The 18,921-nt window shown below is 39.7% G+C and overlaps 1 protein-coding gene across 3 annotated transcripts in view; it reads right to left on the bottom strand.

Moving 5' to 3' along the window:
- Nucleotides 1-18,921, bottom strand: part of EIF4ENIF1 (eukaryotic translation initiation factor 4E nuclear import factor 1) — a 47,341-nt gene that overhangs the window by 27,407 nt on the left and 1,013 nt on the right. The window contains exons 1-4 of one of the 3 annotated variants that reach the window (XM_008566421.1): nt 18,796-18,921; nt 18,019-18,141; nt 4,379-4,452; nt 2,082-2,209 (exon numbers count right to left, since the gene is read on the bottom strand). In XM_008566421.1, coding sequence (XP_008564643.1) covers nt 2,082-2,209; nt 4,379-4,452; nt 18,019-18,114 — 298 coding nt within the window. In that variant the 5' untranslated portion in view covers nt 18,115-18,141; nt 18,796-18,921. The remainder of the gene's footprint in view (nt 1-2,081; nt 2,210-4,378; nt 4,453-18,018; nt 18,142-18,795) is intronic. The other 2 variants (XM_008566418.1, XM_008566420.1) reach the window with 2 other exon arrangements.

Below are 18,921 nucleotides of genomic sequence, written 5' to 3'. Positions count from 1 at the left end.
CAAACCAATTAAATGGACAAATGATTTGAACAGACACTTCACCAAGAGGCTTTATGGATGGCAAACAAGCATATGAAAAGGTGTGCAACATCATTAGTCGTTAGGGAAATGCAAATTAAACCATGTGATACCACTACACACCTATTAGAATGGCTAAAATTAAAAAGACTAACCATTCCAAGTGCTGGTGAGGATGTGGAGCAAGTGGGAACTCTCATACACTGCTGGTGGAAACAAAATGGTACAACCACTTCGGAAAACAGTCTGGCAGTTTCTTGAAATGTTAAACATACACAACCAGCCATTCTACTCCTAGGCATTTACCCAAGAGAAAACAAAGCATAGGTTCATACAGATACTCATACATGAATGTTCATAGCAGCTTTGGTTTTAACATTCAAAAACTAGAAACTTCTTTAATTTACTGGTTAAAGAATCTTAGGTACTATCATAAACTTAATCCTGATCCATGTGAACCTTTGGCATTTATCCTTATTCCAATTATGGCCATTCTTGGAAATACTTACACTATTTCAGTAAAACCAAGTAAATTGTTGAGAAAAACAAACAACTGGAAACAACCCAAATGTCCATCAACAAATAAATGGATAAACTGTGGGAATTCATACAATAGAATACTACTAGGCAATAAAAAGGAATTAAACTATACACTCAACAACATGGATGAATCTTAAGGTAACTTCTGAGGGAAAGAAGCTACACAAAAAGTACATACCGTAACAATTCCATCTATATAAAATTCTAGAAAATGTAAACTAATCTATAGGGACAGAAAGCAGATCAGCTCTTGCCTGGGGGGAAATGTGAGGAAGGGTTAAAAAGACAGACTCATAGTGATAACTAGGGAACTTTGGGAGTGATGAAAATGCTTATTATTTTGATTGTGGTAACAGTTTCACAAGTATATACATATGTCAAAACATCAAATGGTACATTTTATGTGCAAGCTATGGTATGTAAATTATATTTCAATAAAAGTGTAAGAAAAACAAACATGTCATTACAAAAAAACAACAAAAAACCTCTTCCTAGAAAAGCCAGAAAACTGAAGATTAGTACAAGTAAGAAAAGCCTGCTCTGATCCTTTCACACCAGAAACAGCTCCCGAAATGTTTTGGTATATGCTTTTCCAGAATTTCTGTGCATAGTCACAATTTTTTCCCCACAACAGAATATAATATGGACACTTTTGTATATCTTAGTTATGACTCAATATATCATGAATATCATTTGCCAATAAACATGTCTGCAATATGTTTTTACAGCTGGACAATGGAATATTCCTCTATATGGATATATCAGAGTTTAGTCAACCCATTTCTACTCTTGGATATTTAGGTTCCTTCTAAATTTTCATCATTTTAGTAAAGTCTGTGCATACCCTTAATGACTGCTACAATAAATTCTTTTTTTGAGGGACATTACTACACTAAGCATACTGATAGACCCTGTGTAGAAGGGTCTTACAACTCCAACTCGAGTTACCCATATGTTCTCTGCTCAGTTTCAAATTTTTATGGTGGGTCTTTTATCACAAAAGGAGTCCTTGCGACAAGTTCCTTGACAGGCATTTATATTGCCAGGTCTCCATTTCACCCTTAAATAGCTTCTGTAGTTTAAAGGCATAAAGGTATGGAAGATCAAACTCTACTCCAGTCTCAAACCATATCCAAACCCTGTATTCAGATCACAGTCCACTATGAATTAAGAATTGCCAGAACTGATTTACACCTGAGGACTAGTCTCATGAGATGAGGCATGAACAGATCTCCACCACAGCTTTATGCCACCTACCACATCTAACTCAGTTATCAACACCAATGAAGATATTAATACTTTTAATTCAAAAGCACATAGCCTAACAGACATTTTACCTGCCACTGTTATATAAGAATACTATGACTTTACCCTGCTAATTAGGGAAATCCAACTGATAAATCAGTTTCCTGATGACAACATTTCCCCTGATGAATAAGACTTTCACAGCTAAGAATGGAGCCAGCAGCCAAGAGGATGTGTCCAAAATCACTGCCCCCACTCTTGAGTGACCATGTGCTCACCTACTATCCTGCGCACCAGGGAAGGTCGGTCTGTGTCCAACTCTTTCTTCAGATTTTCCACTGGTGAGCTCCGCCCTGAAGCAGGGTAGAGAGAAGCATGCCACTTTTCAGGGTCCCAGACACCATCACTACAGGTCAAAAGATACCAATAGTTAGCACTTGTACAAATGAGCTACATGGGTAGTCTAATTTCAGGTGTTAAGTTATGAAAACTTATTTCCAGTATATAATTTCATGGTGGTCTTCAGATTGTTTTCAACTTAAAAGACGTAACCAAAAACAACTATTAATTTAGTAATACTTTGTTGATCATATGACAGTCACTTGAAAACCAATGGCCTATACACAAACAAAACATTTGTGCCGCAAATCTTGGGGTGCATATGGATTGCAATAACTATGCCTGTCCTACACAAAAAAGATGCTCCGTAAATTCTGATTACTCAGTATACTTAAGATTAATAAAAGTGAGGGGGAAAAAACCCTTAAATCTCTCACCAGAAGTAGCTCCTTGAATGTTTGGTATGTATTTTTGCAGATTTTCTATGCAGTCTCAGTTTTTCCACAAGCAGGACAGCTCTTAAGAGCCTAAAATGTGTAGTTTAAGTTTCGTTATTCCCTCTGTAATGATGGGGTGGCAGGAGGTACAGTGCACAGAGCAGATGCTCTAGAGCCCAATAATCTGGGATCAAACTCTAGCTCTGCTACCACCACTGGAAACATCCTGGACAAGTTACTAAGCTGTGTATTGTGCAGAAAGAACTTCTCCAACCCCCAGATCACAACCAGCTGTGCTATATACACTAGCACAGTACTCTGCACTTGTCCTTCACAGCCTGTAATGGTTGTAATGGTAAACTCTTATGAGCATTTAATTGTATCCTTCCACAGACCAATGTTTCATAAAGGCAGGGAGCATATGATAGCACCGGGCACAGAATTTACCACATAACAGGTACCAACTGAACATTTCTTGAATAAGTCAACCTCTCAGTCTCAAACTCCTTTCAATAAAGGGGATATTAGCTATCTTCTAGGGTGGTTGTGAGGATTACTTGGAGTTTAAAAGCCCAACAAATTTTAATTCTCTAAGAGAAGAGAAACAACAGAGTGAGTAGCTCTCTCTTCTATCCCTCTTATTTTTATTACTACTAGGCACAGGGCTGTCCGGTTAGCTCAGTTGATTAGAGCATGGCCTTATATCACCAAGGTGACGGATTCAGATCCCCATACTGGCCAGGCGCAAGGAAAAAAAAATTATTACAAGGCACAATGTCTCTACTTCATGCTAAAAGCTAATATGACTGCCCATGATTACTTTATGTTAAGAAAGTTGTAACAATACATTTCAACTGGAAATGCATAAAAAGGCTTTACAGCTTTAACGAAAAAACAAACTTATCTGAGACTAATGAAAAATCTTAACCAATTGGAATAGCCATTATTAAAGTATTGTCTTCATGTAGTGAGATATCCAGGTTTAACAGGGCTTCTGAATAGTCCATATACAAATTTTAAGAAGTCTGTCCTATTCAATCCATAAATTAAACATAATATGATGCTTTATATATTAAAAATGTAGGCCAATATGAACCATTTCCCTTGATATTTAAGATATGATTAAGGTAACTATTAGTAGTATAATACAGGGTTATTGCAGGAGATTTTCAGACCATTTTTAGCTATAGTCTTTTCAAATCAAAGCCTTCTCCCTCTTAAGGAGCCTAAGATGCAACAAGACTAATCTGAATGTCTGAATGGGTTCTTTTGTTTGTTTGGGGGGACAGAGATAAAGAGCTCAGAGCCCTCCTCCTAGATCAGCACACCTGAGACAGGCACCTGAAGAAGAACCTTCAGAGCACAGTGCAAAAACCATTGGTAAAGAGAAAAGACCCTGGTGAGAACTCCCAGGTTCAAGTCTTCACTCTGCTTTCTGACCATGTGACTTTGACCAAACCATTTTCTAGTTTTAGTTTCATTACCAGTTAGTTGAAGCCCATGTTATTACCTCTTGAAATCCCTTCCCTACTCATAATTCTACCAGAAAACTTCAAAACAATACAATTTTTGGTTTTTTTTTTGGTCCTTTTTGAGACCGGCTGCACCACGCTCAGCCAGTGAGCGCTGTGAGCGCACCGGTCATCCCTATATAGGATCCGAACCTGTGGCGGGAGCACTGCTGCGCTCCCAGCGCCACACTCTCCCGAGTGCGCCACAGGCTTGGCCCAAAACAATACAATTCTTAATGTACCAAGTTTGGTGAAACAAAAAGTTAATGACTAGAATGACACCCATACCTGTCATATTTTTCAGAGAGGCAGGAAGGCCTCTGTTTAGAATGGGGGCGTTCTTTTATATCCAAGAGCTCCTCCTAAAAAGAGAAATCAAATGATGATTTTTGAATCACATTTCTCAGGCCACACACTTTCAACTTATTTCTGTTCCAAATAATTTTGAGTGTCTACCTTAAATATTTCATACAATTCTTATTTATTTATTTATACCTTACTCCAGAAAGGACTGGAGTTAGATCAAGATTCTTACAAGAAGCTCAAGCAGAATTATCAAATAACTTAATAGTGATCAATTTCTTGTTAAATGATTCTCTTATAAACTGCTGGCCAACAGTATGGTTATATTCCACAATACTGAATGCTCATCAAGGTATGAAAGCTTCAGCCTTAAATAAAACCACCTAATTTTACCACTTTTAAATGTTTGGGGCCAGAAGTGCCTCGGATTTCAGATTTTGAGCATCTCGATTCTGAAAATCTGAAATCTAAAGTGCTCCAATGAACGTTCCGTTTGAACATCTTGTTGATGCTCAAAAAGTTATGGGTTTTGAAGCATTTCGGATTTGGGATGCTCAACTGTATTTACCTGGATTCACCTGTTGTTAACGGGTAAATTTCCCATTTGCTTTATCATTTGCACTCTCTATACATGTAACTTTGGGCGGGAAGCATTTCAGAGTAAATTGCACAAGTCATGATCCTTTATCCCTAAATACTTCAGTGCCTATTTTCTAAGAATGAGGATATTCTTTTACAGCCTCTTATTGGGTTCCATGAGAGAATTTGGCCCTACAGAAAATTATCTAAGTGACTATATTTCCATTCTCCTAAGGGATTGTACTTGGCCAGTATCATTTCAGACACACAGAAGAGAAGCAAATCCATAACCCACAATGGATGCATAAAGGCATAAGGATGAGAAGAGTTGTCAGTTTCACATAACTACAGTTGTAATACTTTAATCTACCCTTCCAAATCCAATTTTGTCACTGATCCAATAATGTCCTTTATATTTACTTTCTCCCTCACAGTCCAACACAGGATCCAGTCTAGAATCAGACATCTGAGTGTTGTATCTCTTTGGTCTCCTTTAATCTGAAACATTTCTACAACTCTTGTCTATTATGACATTGCTATTTTTAAAGAATATGGTCTCTTTAAGAGATTATTCATTTTGGGTTTGTCTAATGTTTCCTCATGATTAGATTGAGGGTAAGCATCCCTGGAGAATACTCTGGAATACTCAGAGCACCACCTCTGGATGCCCATGATGTCTATCTGCCCCTTATTAGTGATGCTAATTCTGATCCCTTGGTCACACACCAGTTTCTCTACTGTTTAGTTACTACTTTTCCATTTGCAATTAGTTTGCAATCTGTGGAGAGACACTTTAAAATCCTCCAAATGTCCTGGTCTTCATAAAAATTTCCCCCTAAACTTAGCATCTATCAATGATTCTTGCCCAAACCACTCTTTTTTTTTTTTTTTCTAAAAGATGACCGGTAAGGGGATCTCAACCCTTGGCCCGGTGTTGGCAGCACCACACTCAGCGAGTGAGCGAACCGGCCATCCCTATATAGGATGGTGTTATCAGCACCGCACTCTCCTGAGTGAGCCACGGGCTGGCCCCCAAACCACTCTTCATTTTCCAACTCCAGCCTCTCCAAATTTACCAGTCAGCACTTGGCATTACACTGTAAACGAAAGCCCTCCTTTTATTTTACCTATTTATTATTGGTATGAACTCACGGATTCCTAGTTTTTCCAGTGGTCTATAATGAATGCCCTTAATTACCTGGGTGCTCAAATTATCTCAAATTTTGCCAGTTGGTGCCTCTTCAAGCTGGTTCATGTGTCCTTTCAAGATACCCCCTTCTTCTTCTTTTTTTTTTAAGCACTGCCTTACTTTCTGGCTTACCTTTTACCCATCCTGTCCTATCCCTGGAATCAGCCATTTCTCTCATAAGCCCTAGTTCCTTTAAGAGGGGACTGATTTAAGAAACCAATATTTGGGAATTGGGTATCCTTAATTGCTTCAAGGCCTTTTCAGCAGAACTAGGAAATACATGCATTCTAATACATATATATATGTGTGTGTATATATACACACATCTGCTCATATACATAAACATACACAAAAACTATTGCCTCTTTTTTGGTATATGTTTAAATATTTTCATAATAAAGCAAAAACAACAATTCCCAAATGTTCAGTACCAGTAAAATGCTGCAATTACCTTGCAAAAAAACATATACCACTGTGCCATGACCTCTGCAACTCTTCTATCACAGGCCTCACAACAGAATTTTGAACAGAAGAATGTGCACTGCTTCTCAGATCACTGCTTCATATCTTGGGATAAGGACAGAGGGACAGACTTGCTCTCTCTGCCTATAGGAATTATTGTGCATTAGCATACTATGAACTCACTCAGTGTCTTCAGATACCTGAAGTGGCTAAACGTTTTCTTCAGGACAGCAAAATGCCCTAGGACCAGACAACATTTTAGTTTTAAAACCAGGATATCAGTCAGGTATTTGCCTTTATTTAGGATTTATTTATGAATCATCTGTCTTCTTAACTGGGTAGAAATACCTAGAATAATTTAGAAGACTGAGAAAACATCAAGAGGCTGTTCAAAATTCTGAAAAAACTTTCAAAGCACTGACATACCACCTGCAAATTGCAAGTAAAGACTGGAGTCCAGTGAAATCTGCAGGGCAAACACGTTCTCAGAGCTGCAGAGGCGACACAAATTTAGGGTTAGGGGCCAGGAAGGATGGACTAACAGCAGTTATGCTGAGATCAGATATTATAATACAGAAATCCTAAGGACAGGAGGGCTTAAAAACTTTCCAATAGAAAAAGGACCTTATAATATAGGAAATACTTATACGTAACACCACAGGAAAAAATATTGCAAAGCAATTGTCTGCTATTAGAAGTAACTCAAAGATTAATGAATATTCCCTTCCCCCCGAAATCCAAATCTTAAACTAAGAACACTAGCATACTATTAAACCAAAGTTAATACACTTCACACTTATATGTGTATATTCTCAGTACACAACAATTTCTAAACAATGGGATTTTGTATGAAACTTTATTTTTTATTTTTTGCATATGGCCGGTATGAGATCCAAACCCATGACCTTGGTGTTATAAGGCTGCACTCTAACCAACAGAGCTAACTGGCCAGCTTTCTTTGAAACTTTTAACGCCAAAAGGTAATAAGGAATCCAAGTGATAGATGTTCTCTATTACTACTACAGCTGTTTGCTCAAACTCCAATGATTTTATCTATTTATTTAGGAGTCGACTAGGGAAGATCAATACAGCCACAAAACATCTAGGAGGACCAAATTTGGTCCTATTTTGGGGACCAAAAAATATTTTAACAAAGTAACCAACAGCCTTACAAAAAGGGAAATGAGGAGCCAAAGGAGAAATGACAACTAAATGTAACATGGTATCCAGAATAGAATTCTGGAACAGAAAAAGAACATTAGTTTAAGACTAGGAAAATGTGAATAAAGTATGGACTTTAGTAAATAATGCACCAACACTGGCTCATTAATTGTAACAAATACACCTTACTAATGATGTTAATAATAGGGAAGGGCTGGCCAATTAGAGCATGGTGTAACACCAAGGTCAAGGGTTCAGATCCCCATGCTGGCCAGCCGCAAAAAATAATAGGGAAAACTGAATGAGGTATATATAGAAACTCTCTACTATTTTCCCAGTTTTTCTGTAAATCTAAAATTGTTCTAAAAAATAAGTTTATCCCTACCTCTCAGCATATACAAAAATGAACTCAAAATGTATCAAAGACCTAAACACCTTAGCTATGACACCTAAAGCACAAGCAACAAAAGAAAAAAGTAGATATATTGGACTTCAAATTTAAGAACTTTGATGTTTTGAAGGACTCTATCAAGAAAGTGAAAAGACAACCCACAAAATGGGAAAAAACATTTACAAATCATATATCTGAAAAAGGTCTCGTATCCAGAACACATAAAGGAAGCTTTCAACTCAATAACAAAAAGATAATCCAATTTAAAAACAGGCAAACGATTTCAATAGACGTTTCTACAAAGAAGATATACGATGGCCAACAAGCACATGAAAGATGTTCAACTTCATTAGTTGTTAGGGAAATGCAAATCAAAACCACAATGAGATACCACTCCATACCCACTAGGTTGGCTGTAATCAAAAAAAAAAAAAACCCAGAGGGCCGGCTCGTGGCTCACTCAGGAGAGTGTGGTGCTGATAACACCAAGGCCATGGGTTCAGGTCCCTATGTAGGGATGGCCAGCTAGCTCGCTTGGGAGGGTGTGGTGCTAACACCAGGTCAAGAGTTAAGATCCCCTTACCGGTCATCTTTAAAAAATTTTTTTTTTAAATTTTGAAAAAAAAAAAAAAAAAAAACAAACCCAGAAAATGGACTGACTGGTCAGCTCAGTTGGTTAGAGCAAAGCATTATAACACCAAGGGTTAAGGGTTCGGATCCCCATACTGGCCTCCAAGAAAAAATAAAAACGGAAAATAACAAGTGTTGACAAAGATGTGGAGAAATTAGAACCCTCAAACATTGCTGATCGAAATGTAAAGTAGAGCATCTGCTATGGAAAAAAATGGCAGTTCCTCAAAAAGTTAAACAGTTATCATATGATCCAGCAATTACACTCCAAGGAACTGAAAAATATATGCCCACACAAAAACTTGTACATAAATGCTCATGGCAGCATTATTTTCAACAGCAAAAAAGTGGAAACAACCCATGTGTCCATCAACTGATGAACGGATAAACAAAATCTGGCATATTCATATAATGGAATATTATTTGGCAATAGAAAGGAAAGAATTACTGATACATCAAAGCTACAACATGGATGAACCTTGAAAACATCATGCTAAGTTAAAGAAGCCAGTCACAAAACACCACACACTGAATGATTCTGTTATATGTAATGTTCAGAGTAGGTAAATCCATACAGACAGTAGATTAATGGTTGCCAGGGGCTTGTGGGAGGGGATAATATGGAGTGACTGCTAACGGGTACAGGGTTTCTGTTTGGGGTGATGAAAACGTTCTGGAATTAGGCAGTGGTGATGGTTATACAACTTTGTGAATTTACTAAAAATCAAAGGTAGGTACACTTTAAAAAGGGTGAATTTTATATATGTTAACTGTATCTCAATTTTAAAAATTTACTTAAAAAAAATAAATGAAACTAAGAGGTTCAATTACCAGAGGTTAATGTTTTGTTCGATTTAATTTCTTTTTACAGATGTATCACTATAATCACAGGATGATAAATGTCAACTACTCTCAGATACAAGAGTTGCTCAGGTTGGTAAAAACGTTCTAATTTCACTTCCATATTATTCCAGTTTTCTATGTTGGCTTTATATGCTTGGCATATGTTAGGTGTGAATAAATACTCAAGTGACCAACTGTACAAACTTGACAGACCTGTAAGATCAGAAGTCAGAGCAGCAAGCTGGTTGCAGACTGGCATTAGCCACGCCCGTAGCACTATATGGAGGGGGGTGTATCTCTGACCAAGTTGTAATGGCTAAAACACAGCTCGCCTGTCTACGGAGAATGAAGAGCCATTTTCTTCATTAATAGGCTAAGAACAGGGTAAATAAATAAGTAAATAACTCAGATTGCAAAAGTTGCTGGGAATAACTTTAAACATCTAGGTAAAACTATATTTTCTGTTCTTAAGAACAGGGCTTCTTAAAACAATTCATGGCCTCAAGCAGTATAAGATCCCCCTCCCCCCACCCTAAAACTATATGAAATTATGTATTTGGACAGTTTCTACAGTGAGTTTTCATACCTTCAAAAGATCTTCATTGGACTCCAAAGAGGCTAAGAATTAATGCTTTAAATACAGCATGTTTCTCAAAATGTGGCCTAAGATCCACTGAACGTTTAGGGAAAAATGAGAGGGAGCCTCCTCTTCAGTTTCAGAGCTAAATGTGTTAACTTGAGCAATGCGCTAAGATGCATAACATGGTATCACAGCCCAAGAAGATCCCTCACTGAGAGGGGAGGAGATAAACCACAAGCTAAGTCAATATCCAGTTTGCTCTTTTCATAACTATCCACAGAACATTTCCTGTGTGCCAAGCTCAGAGCCCAGCATAGGCAGATGATTCTTGACTCTACCCCCATGGCTCTTCCACTCTCTCAAGAGAAGTGTTCTTGAATTTGCCAACCCATCCAGAGCCCTTATCAAATTATTCCTGGAAAGGAACCCCTTTGGGATATTTTTAAAGAAAACCTTCAACTTTGGCTAAAAGCAAAATACTTGGAAAGTGCCCCACTCTAACTGGGAGTGCTCCCTTTTTATGAGTATTTCAAGAAAGAATGGGAGATTACCTTTTTGTAGAATTCTAAGAACCCATAGGACCTTACTAATCATGGACAAATTCACTATAATTCTCACCTGGGCAATAGAAGAGTTGCAAGTTGAGTATCCCTTATCTGAAATGCTCGGAATCAGACATGTTTCAGATCTTGATTTTTTTTTTCTTTCAGATTTTAGAATGTGCAGAATACATACTGAACATCCCTAATCCAAAAATCTGAAATTTGAAATGCTCCATTGAGCATTTCCTTTGAGCAGCATGTTGGTGTTCAAGAAGTTCTGGATTTTAGAGGATTTGGGATTAGGGATACTCAACCTGTAGAACCTGAGACCTCACTTTTTGCACAGGTTACTAAAACCTGACCAGGCAAGAACAAGCTGCTAATTGCCCAAGAGCCACATACCCAAGTAAGTAGAAACACATTTTCTTAGTTGCAGTAGCCTACCTTAAAGAAAATTCGTAAAGCCTCCCAAACCAATCTACGGTATTTGGCAATGATTAATATGGACACCCACGTTTAACAATCATCAGTATTAAAGTAGAAAACAAATGAATCCGAATATAAGCCCAAAACAACAATGGTTAAAATCCTTATCCAGTTGCTTTCTGCAGGAATCCCATGCAGAAGCAGCTAAGCGATCTAGAGACATTCTGACATTATAGAAGAATTTCACACAAGTCACATTTACAGAAAGGGAATACACTTTTTTGTGAGCAGAATTAAATTCACAAAAGTAAAAAGCTCAATTTTTTTTTATAATTAAGGCAGATTTTTTTAAAAAATGAAAATTTTATTTGTTAATGGTCAAAGCACTCTAGAAGTAACCGAGTACACCATCTGTGTGTATGCCTGGCTCTTCCTAAAGAAGGCAAATGTCCTGAGACCAGTGATTAGATTAGGTCCCTCTTTGACCTCCTCTCCCAGTCCCCACCCTCCACACACTCACTAGTATTAGCCCTGGCCCAAGGCTCTCAGATGGTTGCTGAATTGACCTGATACTTCATTATACAGTCACACTAACTGTTCTGAAAAGATTAGAAAGCTTTAAAAATAGATAACAATGGGATAACAGCATCCATAGTTGGTATCCAGGGCAATGGTGAACAACTCAAGGGACACATGAGATACATTCCATCATCCCCCATTTCTAAAGTTAGTTGCTAAAAAGGCACCATTTAGCGAAGTTCTTGTAGGCAGATCAGGATTCAAACTGGATTATGCAGAGTTGATAAACAGGGCTTACTACCTGGACTCACCCAAACATCTAATAATATTGGCTGATTCTGTGCAAAGAATTAGTTCTAGTGAAAGAATTTATATGAAACCAAGAAAATGGGGATGGAAAAACCAGGAAAGCTTTCTTTTGTTTGTGTTTTTTCTGTTGATCTGGCTAATGCAATAAAAATAAACCTTGGCTTTTAAATGTGTTTATACAACTGAAAAGCAGTGTAAAAAAGTAAGCAGGTAGATAAACACTAGATGAAAACCTAAAATATGAAAATAATTTTTAGGGTGGTGGCATTACATCATCAATAGGGCTTCCTGGTTTCATATTAAAATGCAGATGGTTCCCTGTGACATTTAGAAAATGAGCATCTTCTTATAAAGTTGGTATCCAAGGGAGGTATATCTTTTAGTACCTCCCCTCACCTTTAGTACATCATAAGCAGCTTTTAGCACTTAATGTGTGTCAAGCATTTTTCTTTTTCTTTTCTTTTTTTTTTTTTTTGTCTTTTTTCGTGACCGGCAACGATCGCAACCCTCAGTGTCGCGCCCGTACCGGACCGGGACCGGCAACGGGATTGCAACCCTCAGTGTTGCGCCCATACCTCGCTCAGCCAGTGAGCGGCTGGTCTGTATGTGGGATCCGAACCCTTGGCGGGAGCACCGCCACACTCCCAAGCAGCGCACTGTAGCAGTGCGCCACCGGGCCGGCCCATGTCAGGCATTTTTCTAAGCACTTGACTTGCATTTTCTAATTTATTCCCCATAAAAATCCTATGAGATAGGTACTATTCTACCCCCTTTTACAGAGGAAAAGGATGAGATTCAGAGAAGCTAAGTATTTGGCTGAAGACCACATAGGTAAGTAAGTGGTAGAGTGGGGGTCCGAAACCAGGCAGGGTGGCTCATCAGCCCCTTATCCCCTCCTCTCCAATGATTCCCTTGAGAGGGTAAGGGGAGGTGCACAAATTTCTGTCTTAAAGGATCCAATTGTACAATGACTGGCTCCCTACCTAGCTAAAAGTTTCCACCATGAGTAAGTAGGAGAGGACATGCTATGAGGGCACAGGCCCTAAATCCTAACTTTCCAAGATGAGCTAGAATTGGAACAGGTAGAAAAGAGCAGTCAGAATCCACACTATCTATGGTCTTGCCAGCCAGCTTCCTCTAAGAACTTCCAGTTAGCTAGTTTTTCTGGACAGTTGACACATTAAGGTTATATAATGAGAGGGCTAGCTTGTTGCTCATTTGGTAGAGCATGGTGCTCATAACACCAAGGTCAAGGGTTTGGATCCCTGTATGGACCAGCTGCCCCCCCCATATATATATTATGATTTTTCATACCATAATTCTGCCTTCTGCAATACAGACATCCCTATTTTGATACTAGCTTAAGAAGTTTGTAGCTAAGTTTTTCACTGAAATGCCAGAGGTTACTACTCAATTCAGTTTATGAAAGACACATATAAAGTTATCAAACAAGATCTCTGTATAGGAAAAACTATCTGATTCCTGACTTCAACCCAGGATTTACACCATACTCTTTTCTTAGAGGCTTGGCTTCAAGTCTCATAACTGATTCCCTCCAAGAAGGCTAGGATGATTACTCAAATCAGTCCACTTCAATTGCTTGTCTATTTTCTTGATGGTTTTAAAGCAGAGACATAAACATGGCTCTACTGACCACTATGACCAGCTGACCCACCAGCCACAAATTAAGATGGTTTCCTTAAAAGACCCCCAAAGATACTGATGACTACAATGGTGCCAATTCATAACTTTTTTTGGGGGGGGCAGCCGGCCAGTACAGGGATCTGAACCCTTGACCTTGCTGTTAAAAGGTGGTGCTCTAATCAACTGAGCTAACCAGCCAGTCTAATTAACATAATGAAGAGCCCACATGAAGTTAAACTCAGGTAATCCAACACCTATTTTTTTTAGCTAGTAGATTTAACATGCATGTTTAACAATGGTCAGTAGCAAGCTGAATGATCTGAGTGTCCTCTACCTTTTTCCAACTGGCAGGTAACAGTATTTAATAAAGAGTCACTGGCAAAATACAGGAACAAAGGAGGCACAGCACAAAGTATGTATACTCTGTGATCTAAGATCAGTCTGTTCACTTGAAGAAAAAACATGGATCTGAACAGGGGACAATCTAAAACATTTCTATTTTGTATTTCAAGCAGAAGATGGCATCACTAATAGAAAAGCAGGTACTATGCCTCAAGACTGGTAAACAAGGGCCTCTGATCAGGTAAGAAAAGGATGAATGGGGGCCGGCCTGTGGCTCACTCAGGAGAGTGTGGCGCTGATAACATCAAGTCAGGGGTTAAGATCCCCTTACCAGTCATCTTAAAAAAAAAAAAAAGAAAAGAAAAAAGAAAAAGATGAACGGGTCTCCCAAAATTCTTCCACTAATAAACACCACTCCCTCCGTTTCCTAAGCCAGTGGTTCTCAAATTTGAACCAGAGTCAGAATCCCCTAAAGGGCTTGTTAAATGCAGATGGCTAGGCCCACCCCCAGAGTTTCTGATTCAATACTGCTGTGAAGGGGTCTGGGATTTGTATTTCTAACAAGTTACCAGTCGATATGAATGCTAGTTCAGGGACCACACTTTGAGAACGACTGTCTAAACCACTTTTAATCCATGACTTTCAGATGAGACTCTATAACCTCCGAAAGTCCTTTAACACAATCCAATACCCTTAAAATGCACATTTAAATACCACAAAAACACACCTTATGGTCTTAGAAACTTGGTCTAGCAAAACAGACCCGACAGTTTATAAATTAAGTGCTCAAGACCCTCAGGATAACAGGTGCATATGATAAACCAACTTATAACCATCCCAGTTAATTGTCACTGAGGCATAGGAGTAGGTCTAAAAGTACCCAACGTGACTCCAACTTGAGTTCCCGAGATGTTCTTGGAAGCGCAAATGACACCGTCTCAACTCCAAGGAGTAACTATGCATCTGAGTTGCTTAACCACACAATTTATCAAGTTCTCCAAGGAAAGGTAAAGCCTTGCTACTCAAAGTATGGTTAGTGGACCAACAGCATGGGCACCACCTGGGAGCTGGTTAAGAAGCCGAATCTTCATGTCCACCTCTGACCTGTTAGAATTCACACTTTACCAAGTCCTATAGGTCATCCCCAGGCACGTTAATGTTTGAGAAGAGAACTGAACTAAAAGACGTGTTAACACACAGGGAAACTCTGGTATGTTAGCCTGAATGGCACCTAATCAAACACCTGCACTCTCACACCTTCATGGAAAAAAATAAACCTTCAAATTCTGAAGAGACTATTAACGTTATACCAGAAAGCAACTAAACCCTAAACTAAAAAGGGTCAAAGGTTAAAGGGCCCTCTCATCTGGCCAATGTGTTTTTGTTTTTTTTAAACCTTGTAAGTAAACATCTCACATTTACAAAAGTTTCCACAGAATATACCACCTATAAAAATCAGTGATGAGAACAGTTCCCATCTACTACTTCTAGCCTGTGACTTTAAAGTGGCAGAAACATTACTAAACACTTTATATATTCCAATAGTTTGATCTCAGTATGTAGATGAGGGAGGAGGATGGTTCAAATAATATTCCAGTTGTGAAACCAAGAGAACATTCATTATAGTACTCAGAATGCAGGATTGCTTCAAACTCTCTTCAAAGGAGAAAAGCTTAGTTATCCTCATGTCCCACAAAAAATTACTAGAGTGTTGAGAAACATAAATAGGAAAGCACTACCCTGACACTGCCTAAACACTATCCTAAAATTGCTATTAACTAAATCCTCTTGAATGGAGGAGAAAGTAAACCTATTTCCAACTAAATTTGGTAGAGAAGACCATTAAATCTAAGCTCTACTGTCATTAACCTAAAAAATGCTTTTTAAAACAGTTCTTTAAGGCACATTTATCTAAGTATGACAGAGTTCTGAGGTTGGACTATCAAAAATGGACATTTTTTTTTTGTCTTTTTCCGTGTCCGGCAATGGATTGCAACCCTCAGTGTCACCCCTGTACCGGACCAGGACCGGCAACGGGATCGCAACCCTCGGTGTTGCCCCCGCGCCTCGCTCAGCCAGTGAGCGGGAACCGGTCTGTATGTGGGATCCGAACCCTCGGCGGGAGCGCTGCCGCACTTCTCAAGCGGCGCACTAGCACAGTGCGCCACCAGGCCGGCCCAAAAATGGACATTATTGAGCTTCCTAATCCTTACTGCAAACAAACATAAATTCTACTCTAAGAGAGACTGATAATATCTTCCTAAAGATGATTTAGACATAAAGACAGATATATACATGAAGGTGAAACATACAAGCATACATGCCACCCTCTGTTCAGGGTGTGAAAATGATCCAAAAGCCTTTCTGGGACTCTACCAGTAGACTACCAGCCAGAACTTTAATTCAAAAAGTGTAGAGATTTGAAATCATGTAAGCTTATAAGCAGTTCAAATTAGTTTCTCTTCATTTGATAAGCCTTTCTCATTCAGAATTCACCTGTCAACATTTTAGGAAATGAATTTAAGTTGTGAAACACTAGTCAAGCACTCTCAGGTTTGAGAGAAAAACATTTGGAAAGACCTAACCTGAATGCAAAACTAAAAACGCAATCTACTCACATCCCATCATGCCAAAATAGATTGTGCTAAGATAGCAATTAACCAATAACACTTGCACACCTCAAAACACCTTTTTCCCCCCTATGCGGGGGGCTCAGTTTTTTTTTAATGCTGAAAATGAATATTAATCTGATAGCATTTATCAAGTAGATAAAAGTACTGGCAGCAGTGCACAAACAAGGCCTGACTTTAAAACATTAACCAATCAGTATCTTGGGAAGCCAGGGACTATAAACATGACTGGGTCCATACTAGATATGGGTCCAATTAGAACATAACTTTTTTTTTTTTTTTTGTCTTTTTCGTGACCGGTAAGGGGATCACAACCCTTGGTGCGGTGTCGCCTGCACCGCGCTCAGCCAGTGAGCACACCAGCCATTCCTATATAGGATCCGAACCCGCGGCGGTAGCCTCGCTGCACTCCCAGTGCCGCACTCTCCCGAGTGCACCACGGGGTCGGCCCTAGAACATAACTCTTCTTGTCAACAATCCCAGTTGCTTTACCACTATTGAACATGTTTTATGCACTCCAGCCCAGCACATTTCAGGGACCCAGAAGTAGATTTACAGCTCACTAAAATCTGTCAACCTCTTCAAAAATATTCAGTAGCCAACAAGATACTGATACAGTATCTTTAATAAATATACAATGTTGAGGGGATTCTCCCGCCCTCACCCTGCCAAAAGCAGCTATCTAGACAAGCAGTTTAAAAGTACAAGTTTTTAGCAAGGGGAAATATGACCAAAGTCCTTTTTTTTTTTGTCCTTTTTGAGACCGGCCGCACCGCGCTCAGCCAGTGAGCGCTGTGAGTGCACCCGTCATCCCTATATGGGATCCGAACCCGGGGCCTTGGTGTTATCAGCACCGCACTCTCCCGAGTGCGCCACGGGCTCGGCCCCAAAGTCCTACTTTTGAAAACACATATCCAGTTTGTAATAGAAAGTAGAAAAATATTTTAATACCACTTTTCCTGGCCAAGCACACTAAAGAGCATTCCTAGGAAAGCTCAATACAGAGGACACTGATTTTATGAGGCATCCCAGAACTGGAATCCTCACCTTACAGCATGTAAGTCAATAACATACCAATTACACAGGTGTTACAGAACTTGTGTGTTAATACATACTTATCCACAAATTGATATGGGACCTGAGCCAATATTCCCTTCACCTAAAGGCTACTTACAAGCAAATTCCAGTTTAAACGCTTGGTATTTACACTTCCAGAAAAAATGTTCAAAGCAATGCTTTACTAAATTTAGTTACTATTTAATCCATATAGTGAGTCAGAATGAGGCTACCACTTTAAATAACACCAACGAAATACCTACACAAGTTACTAACGTCCCCACCTACAAAGATACACTATTTCATTAGTAACAAAACCTACTTTTGTATAGCGATGGGGGGATTTAGAAGCTGGCAGCTTCTTCACATCGACGAAAGCATCTCCATTTTCTGTTTCACCCACACTTCTTCTATCCATGGCGCTTTAGTCTACAATTCTTTGCACCTAGAAGACAAATCAGCACTAAATTGTCATTGACAACAGTTAATGTTCAGAAATCTTGGCTGTTTAAGAAACCGAAACTTTTTTTTTCTCTTAAAATAGCTAGTTTTAAAAAATAAACCCATACCCCAAAATTATGCTATAAATCAGAACCAACTGGGAAGTAGAATCACTGATACTTAGTTATCTCTTCTACTATGCTAAGCATCGACAGGGTAAGAAAAGTGGAAGATACCCAACTCAGGATACAGCCTTTAAGCAGCTTTGATACAAAGAGAAACCAAGATTAGTCGCCGCCAGCCACGGAGACCGTTCAGACAGTAGTGGAGAAGTTTCCCTGAGCGGAGGCAGGTAGGAGACTGGTTGGGGCTGGGGATCCGGGAAGTCAGGCTGTTGTAAAGTGCCTGTCACTTTCCAATGGACGGCGCCAGCTGCCCCTTGTTATCCGGGGATCAGGGACTGGGTAAGAGCCCGAGCGCCCCTCGCCCAGTCAGCCGCACCTGTGGCCATGTCAGGGGCACCCGTGGCAAGAAAGGGGCGAGCGCCAGCTTTAGCTCCGAAACAGGGCTTCCCTGGGCCGCGACCCCAACCCCCGGCCCCTCGCGCAGGCCGTGACCGAGCGGCCTTCTTCGGAGAAAGGGCGGGGACGGTACTTACTAAGGAGAGGCGAGCCGGAGGGAACGAGGAGGCCAAATCCCCCGGCCCGGGCCCTTCGAGCTGGAGCTGGCGAAGGCCCGCTGCCATCCGCCCTGGCGGCTCGGGCACCGCCAGCCCGCCCGCCCG

The sequence above is a fragment of the Galeopterus variegatus genome, unplaced genomic scaffold (genome assembly GCF_000696425.1).
Source record: "Galeopterus variegatus unplaced genomic scaffold, G_variegatus-3.0.2 Scaffold241, whole genome shotgun sequence".
Taxonomy (NCBI): Eukaryota; Metazoa; Chordata; class Mammalia; order Dermoptera; family Cynocephalidae; genus Galeopterus; species Galeopterus variegatus.
This window is presented reverse-complemented; position numbering and strand designations above follow the sequence as displayed.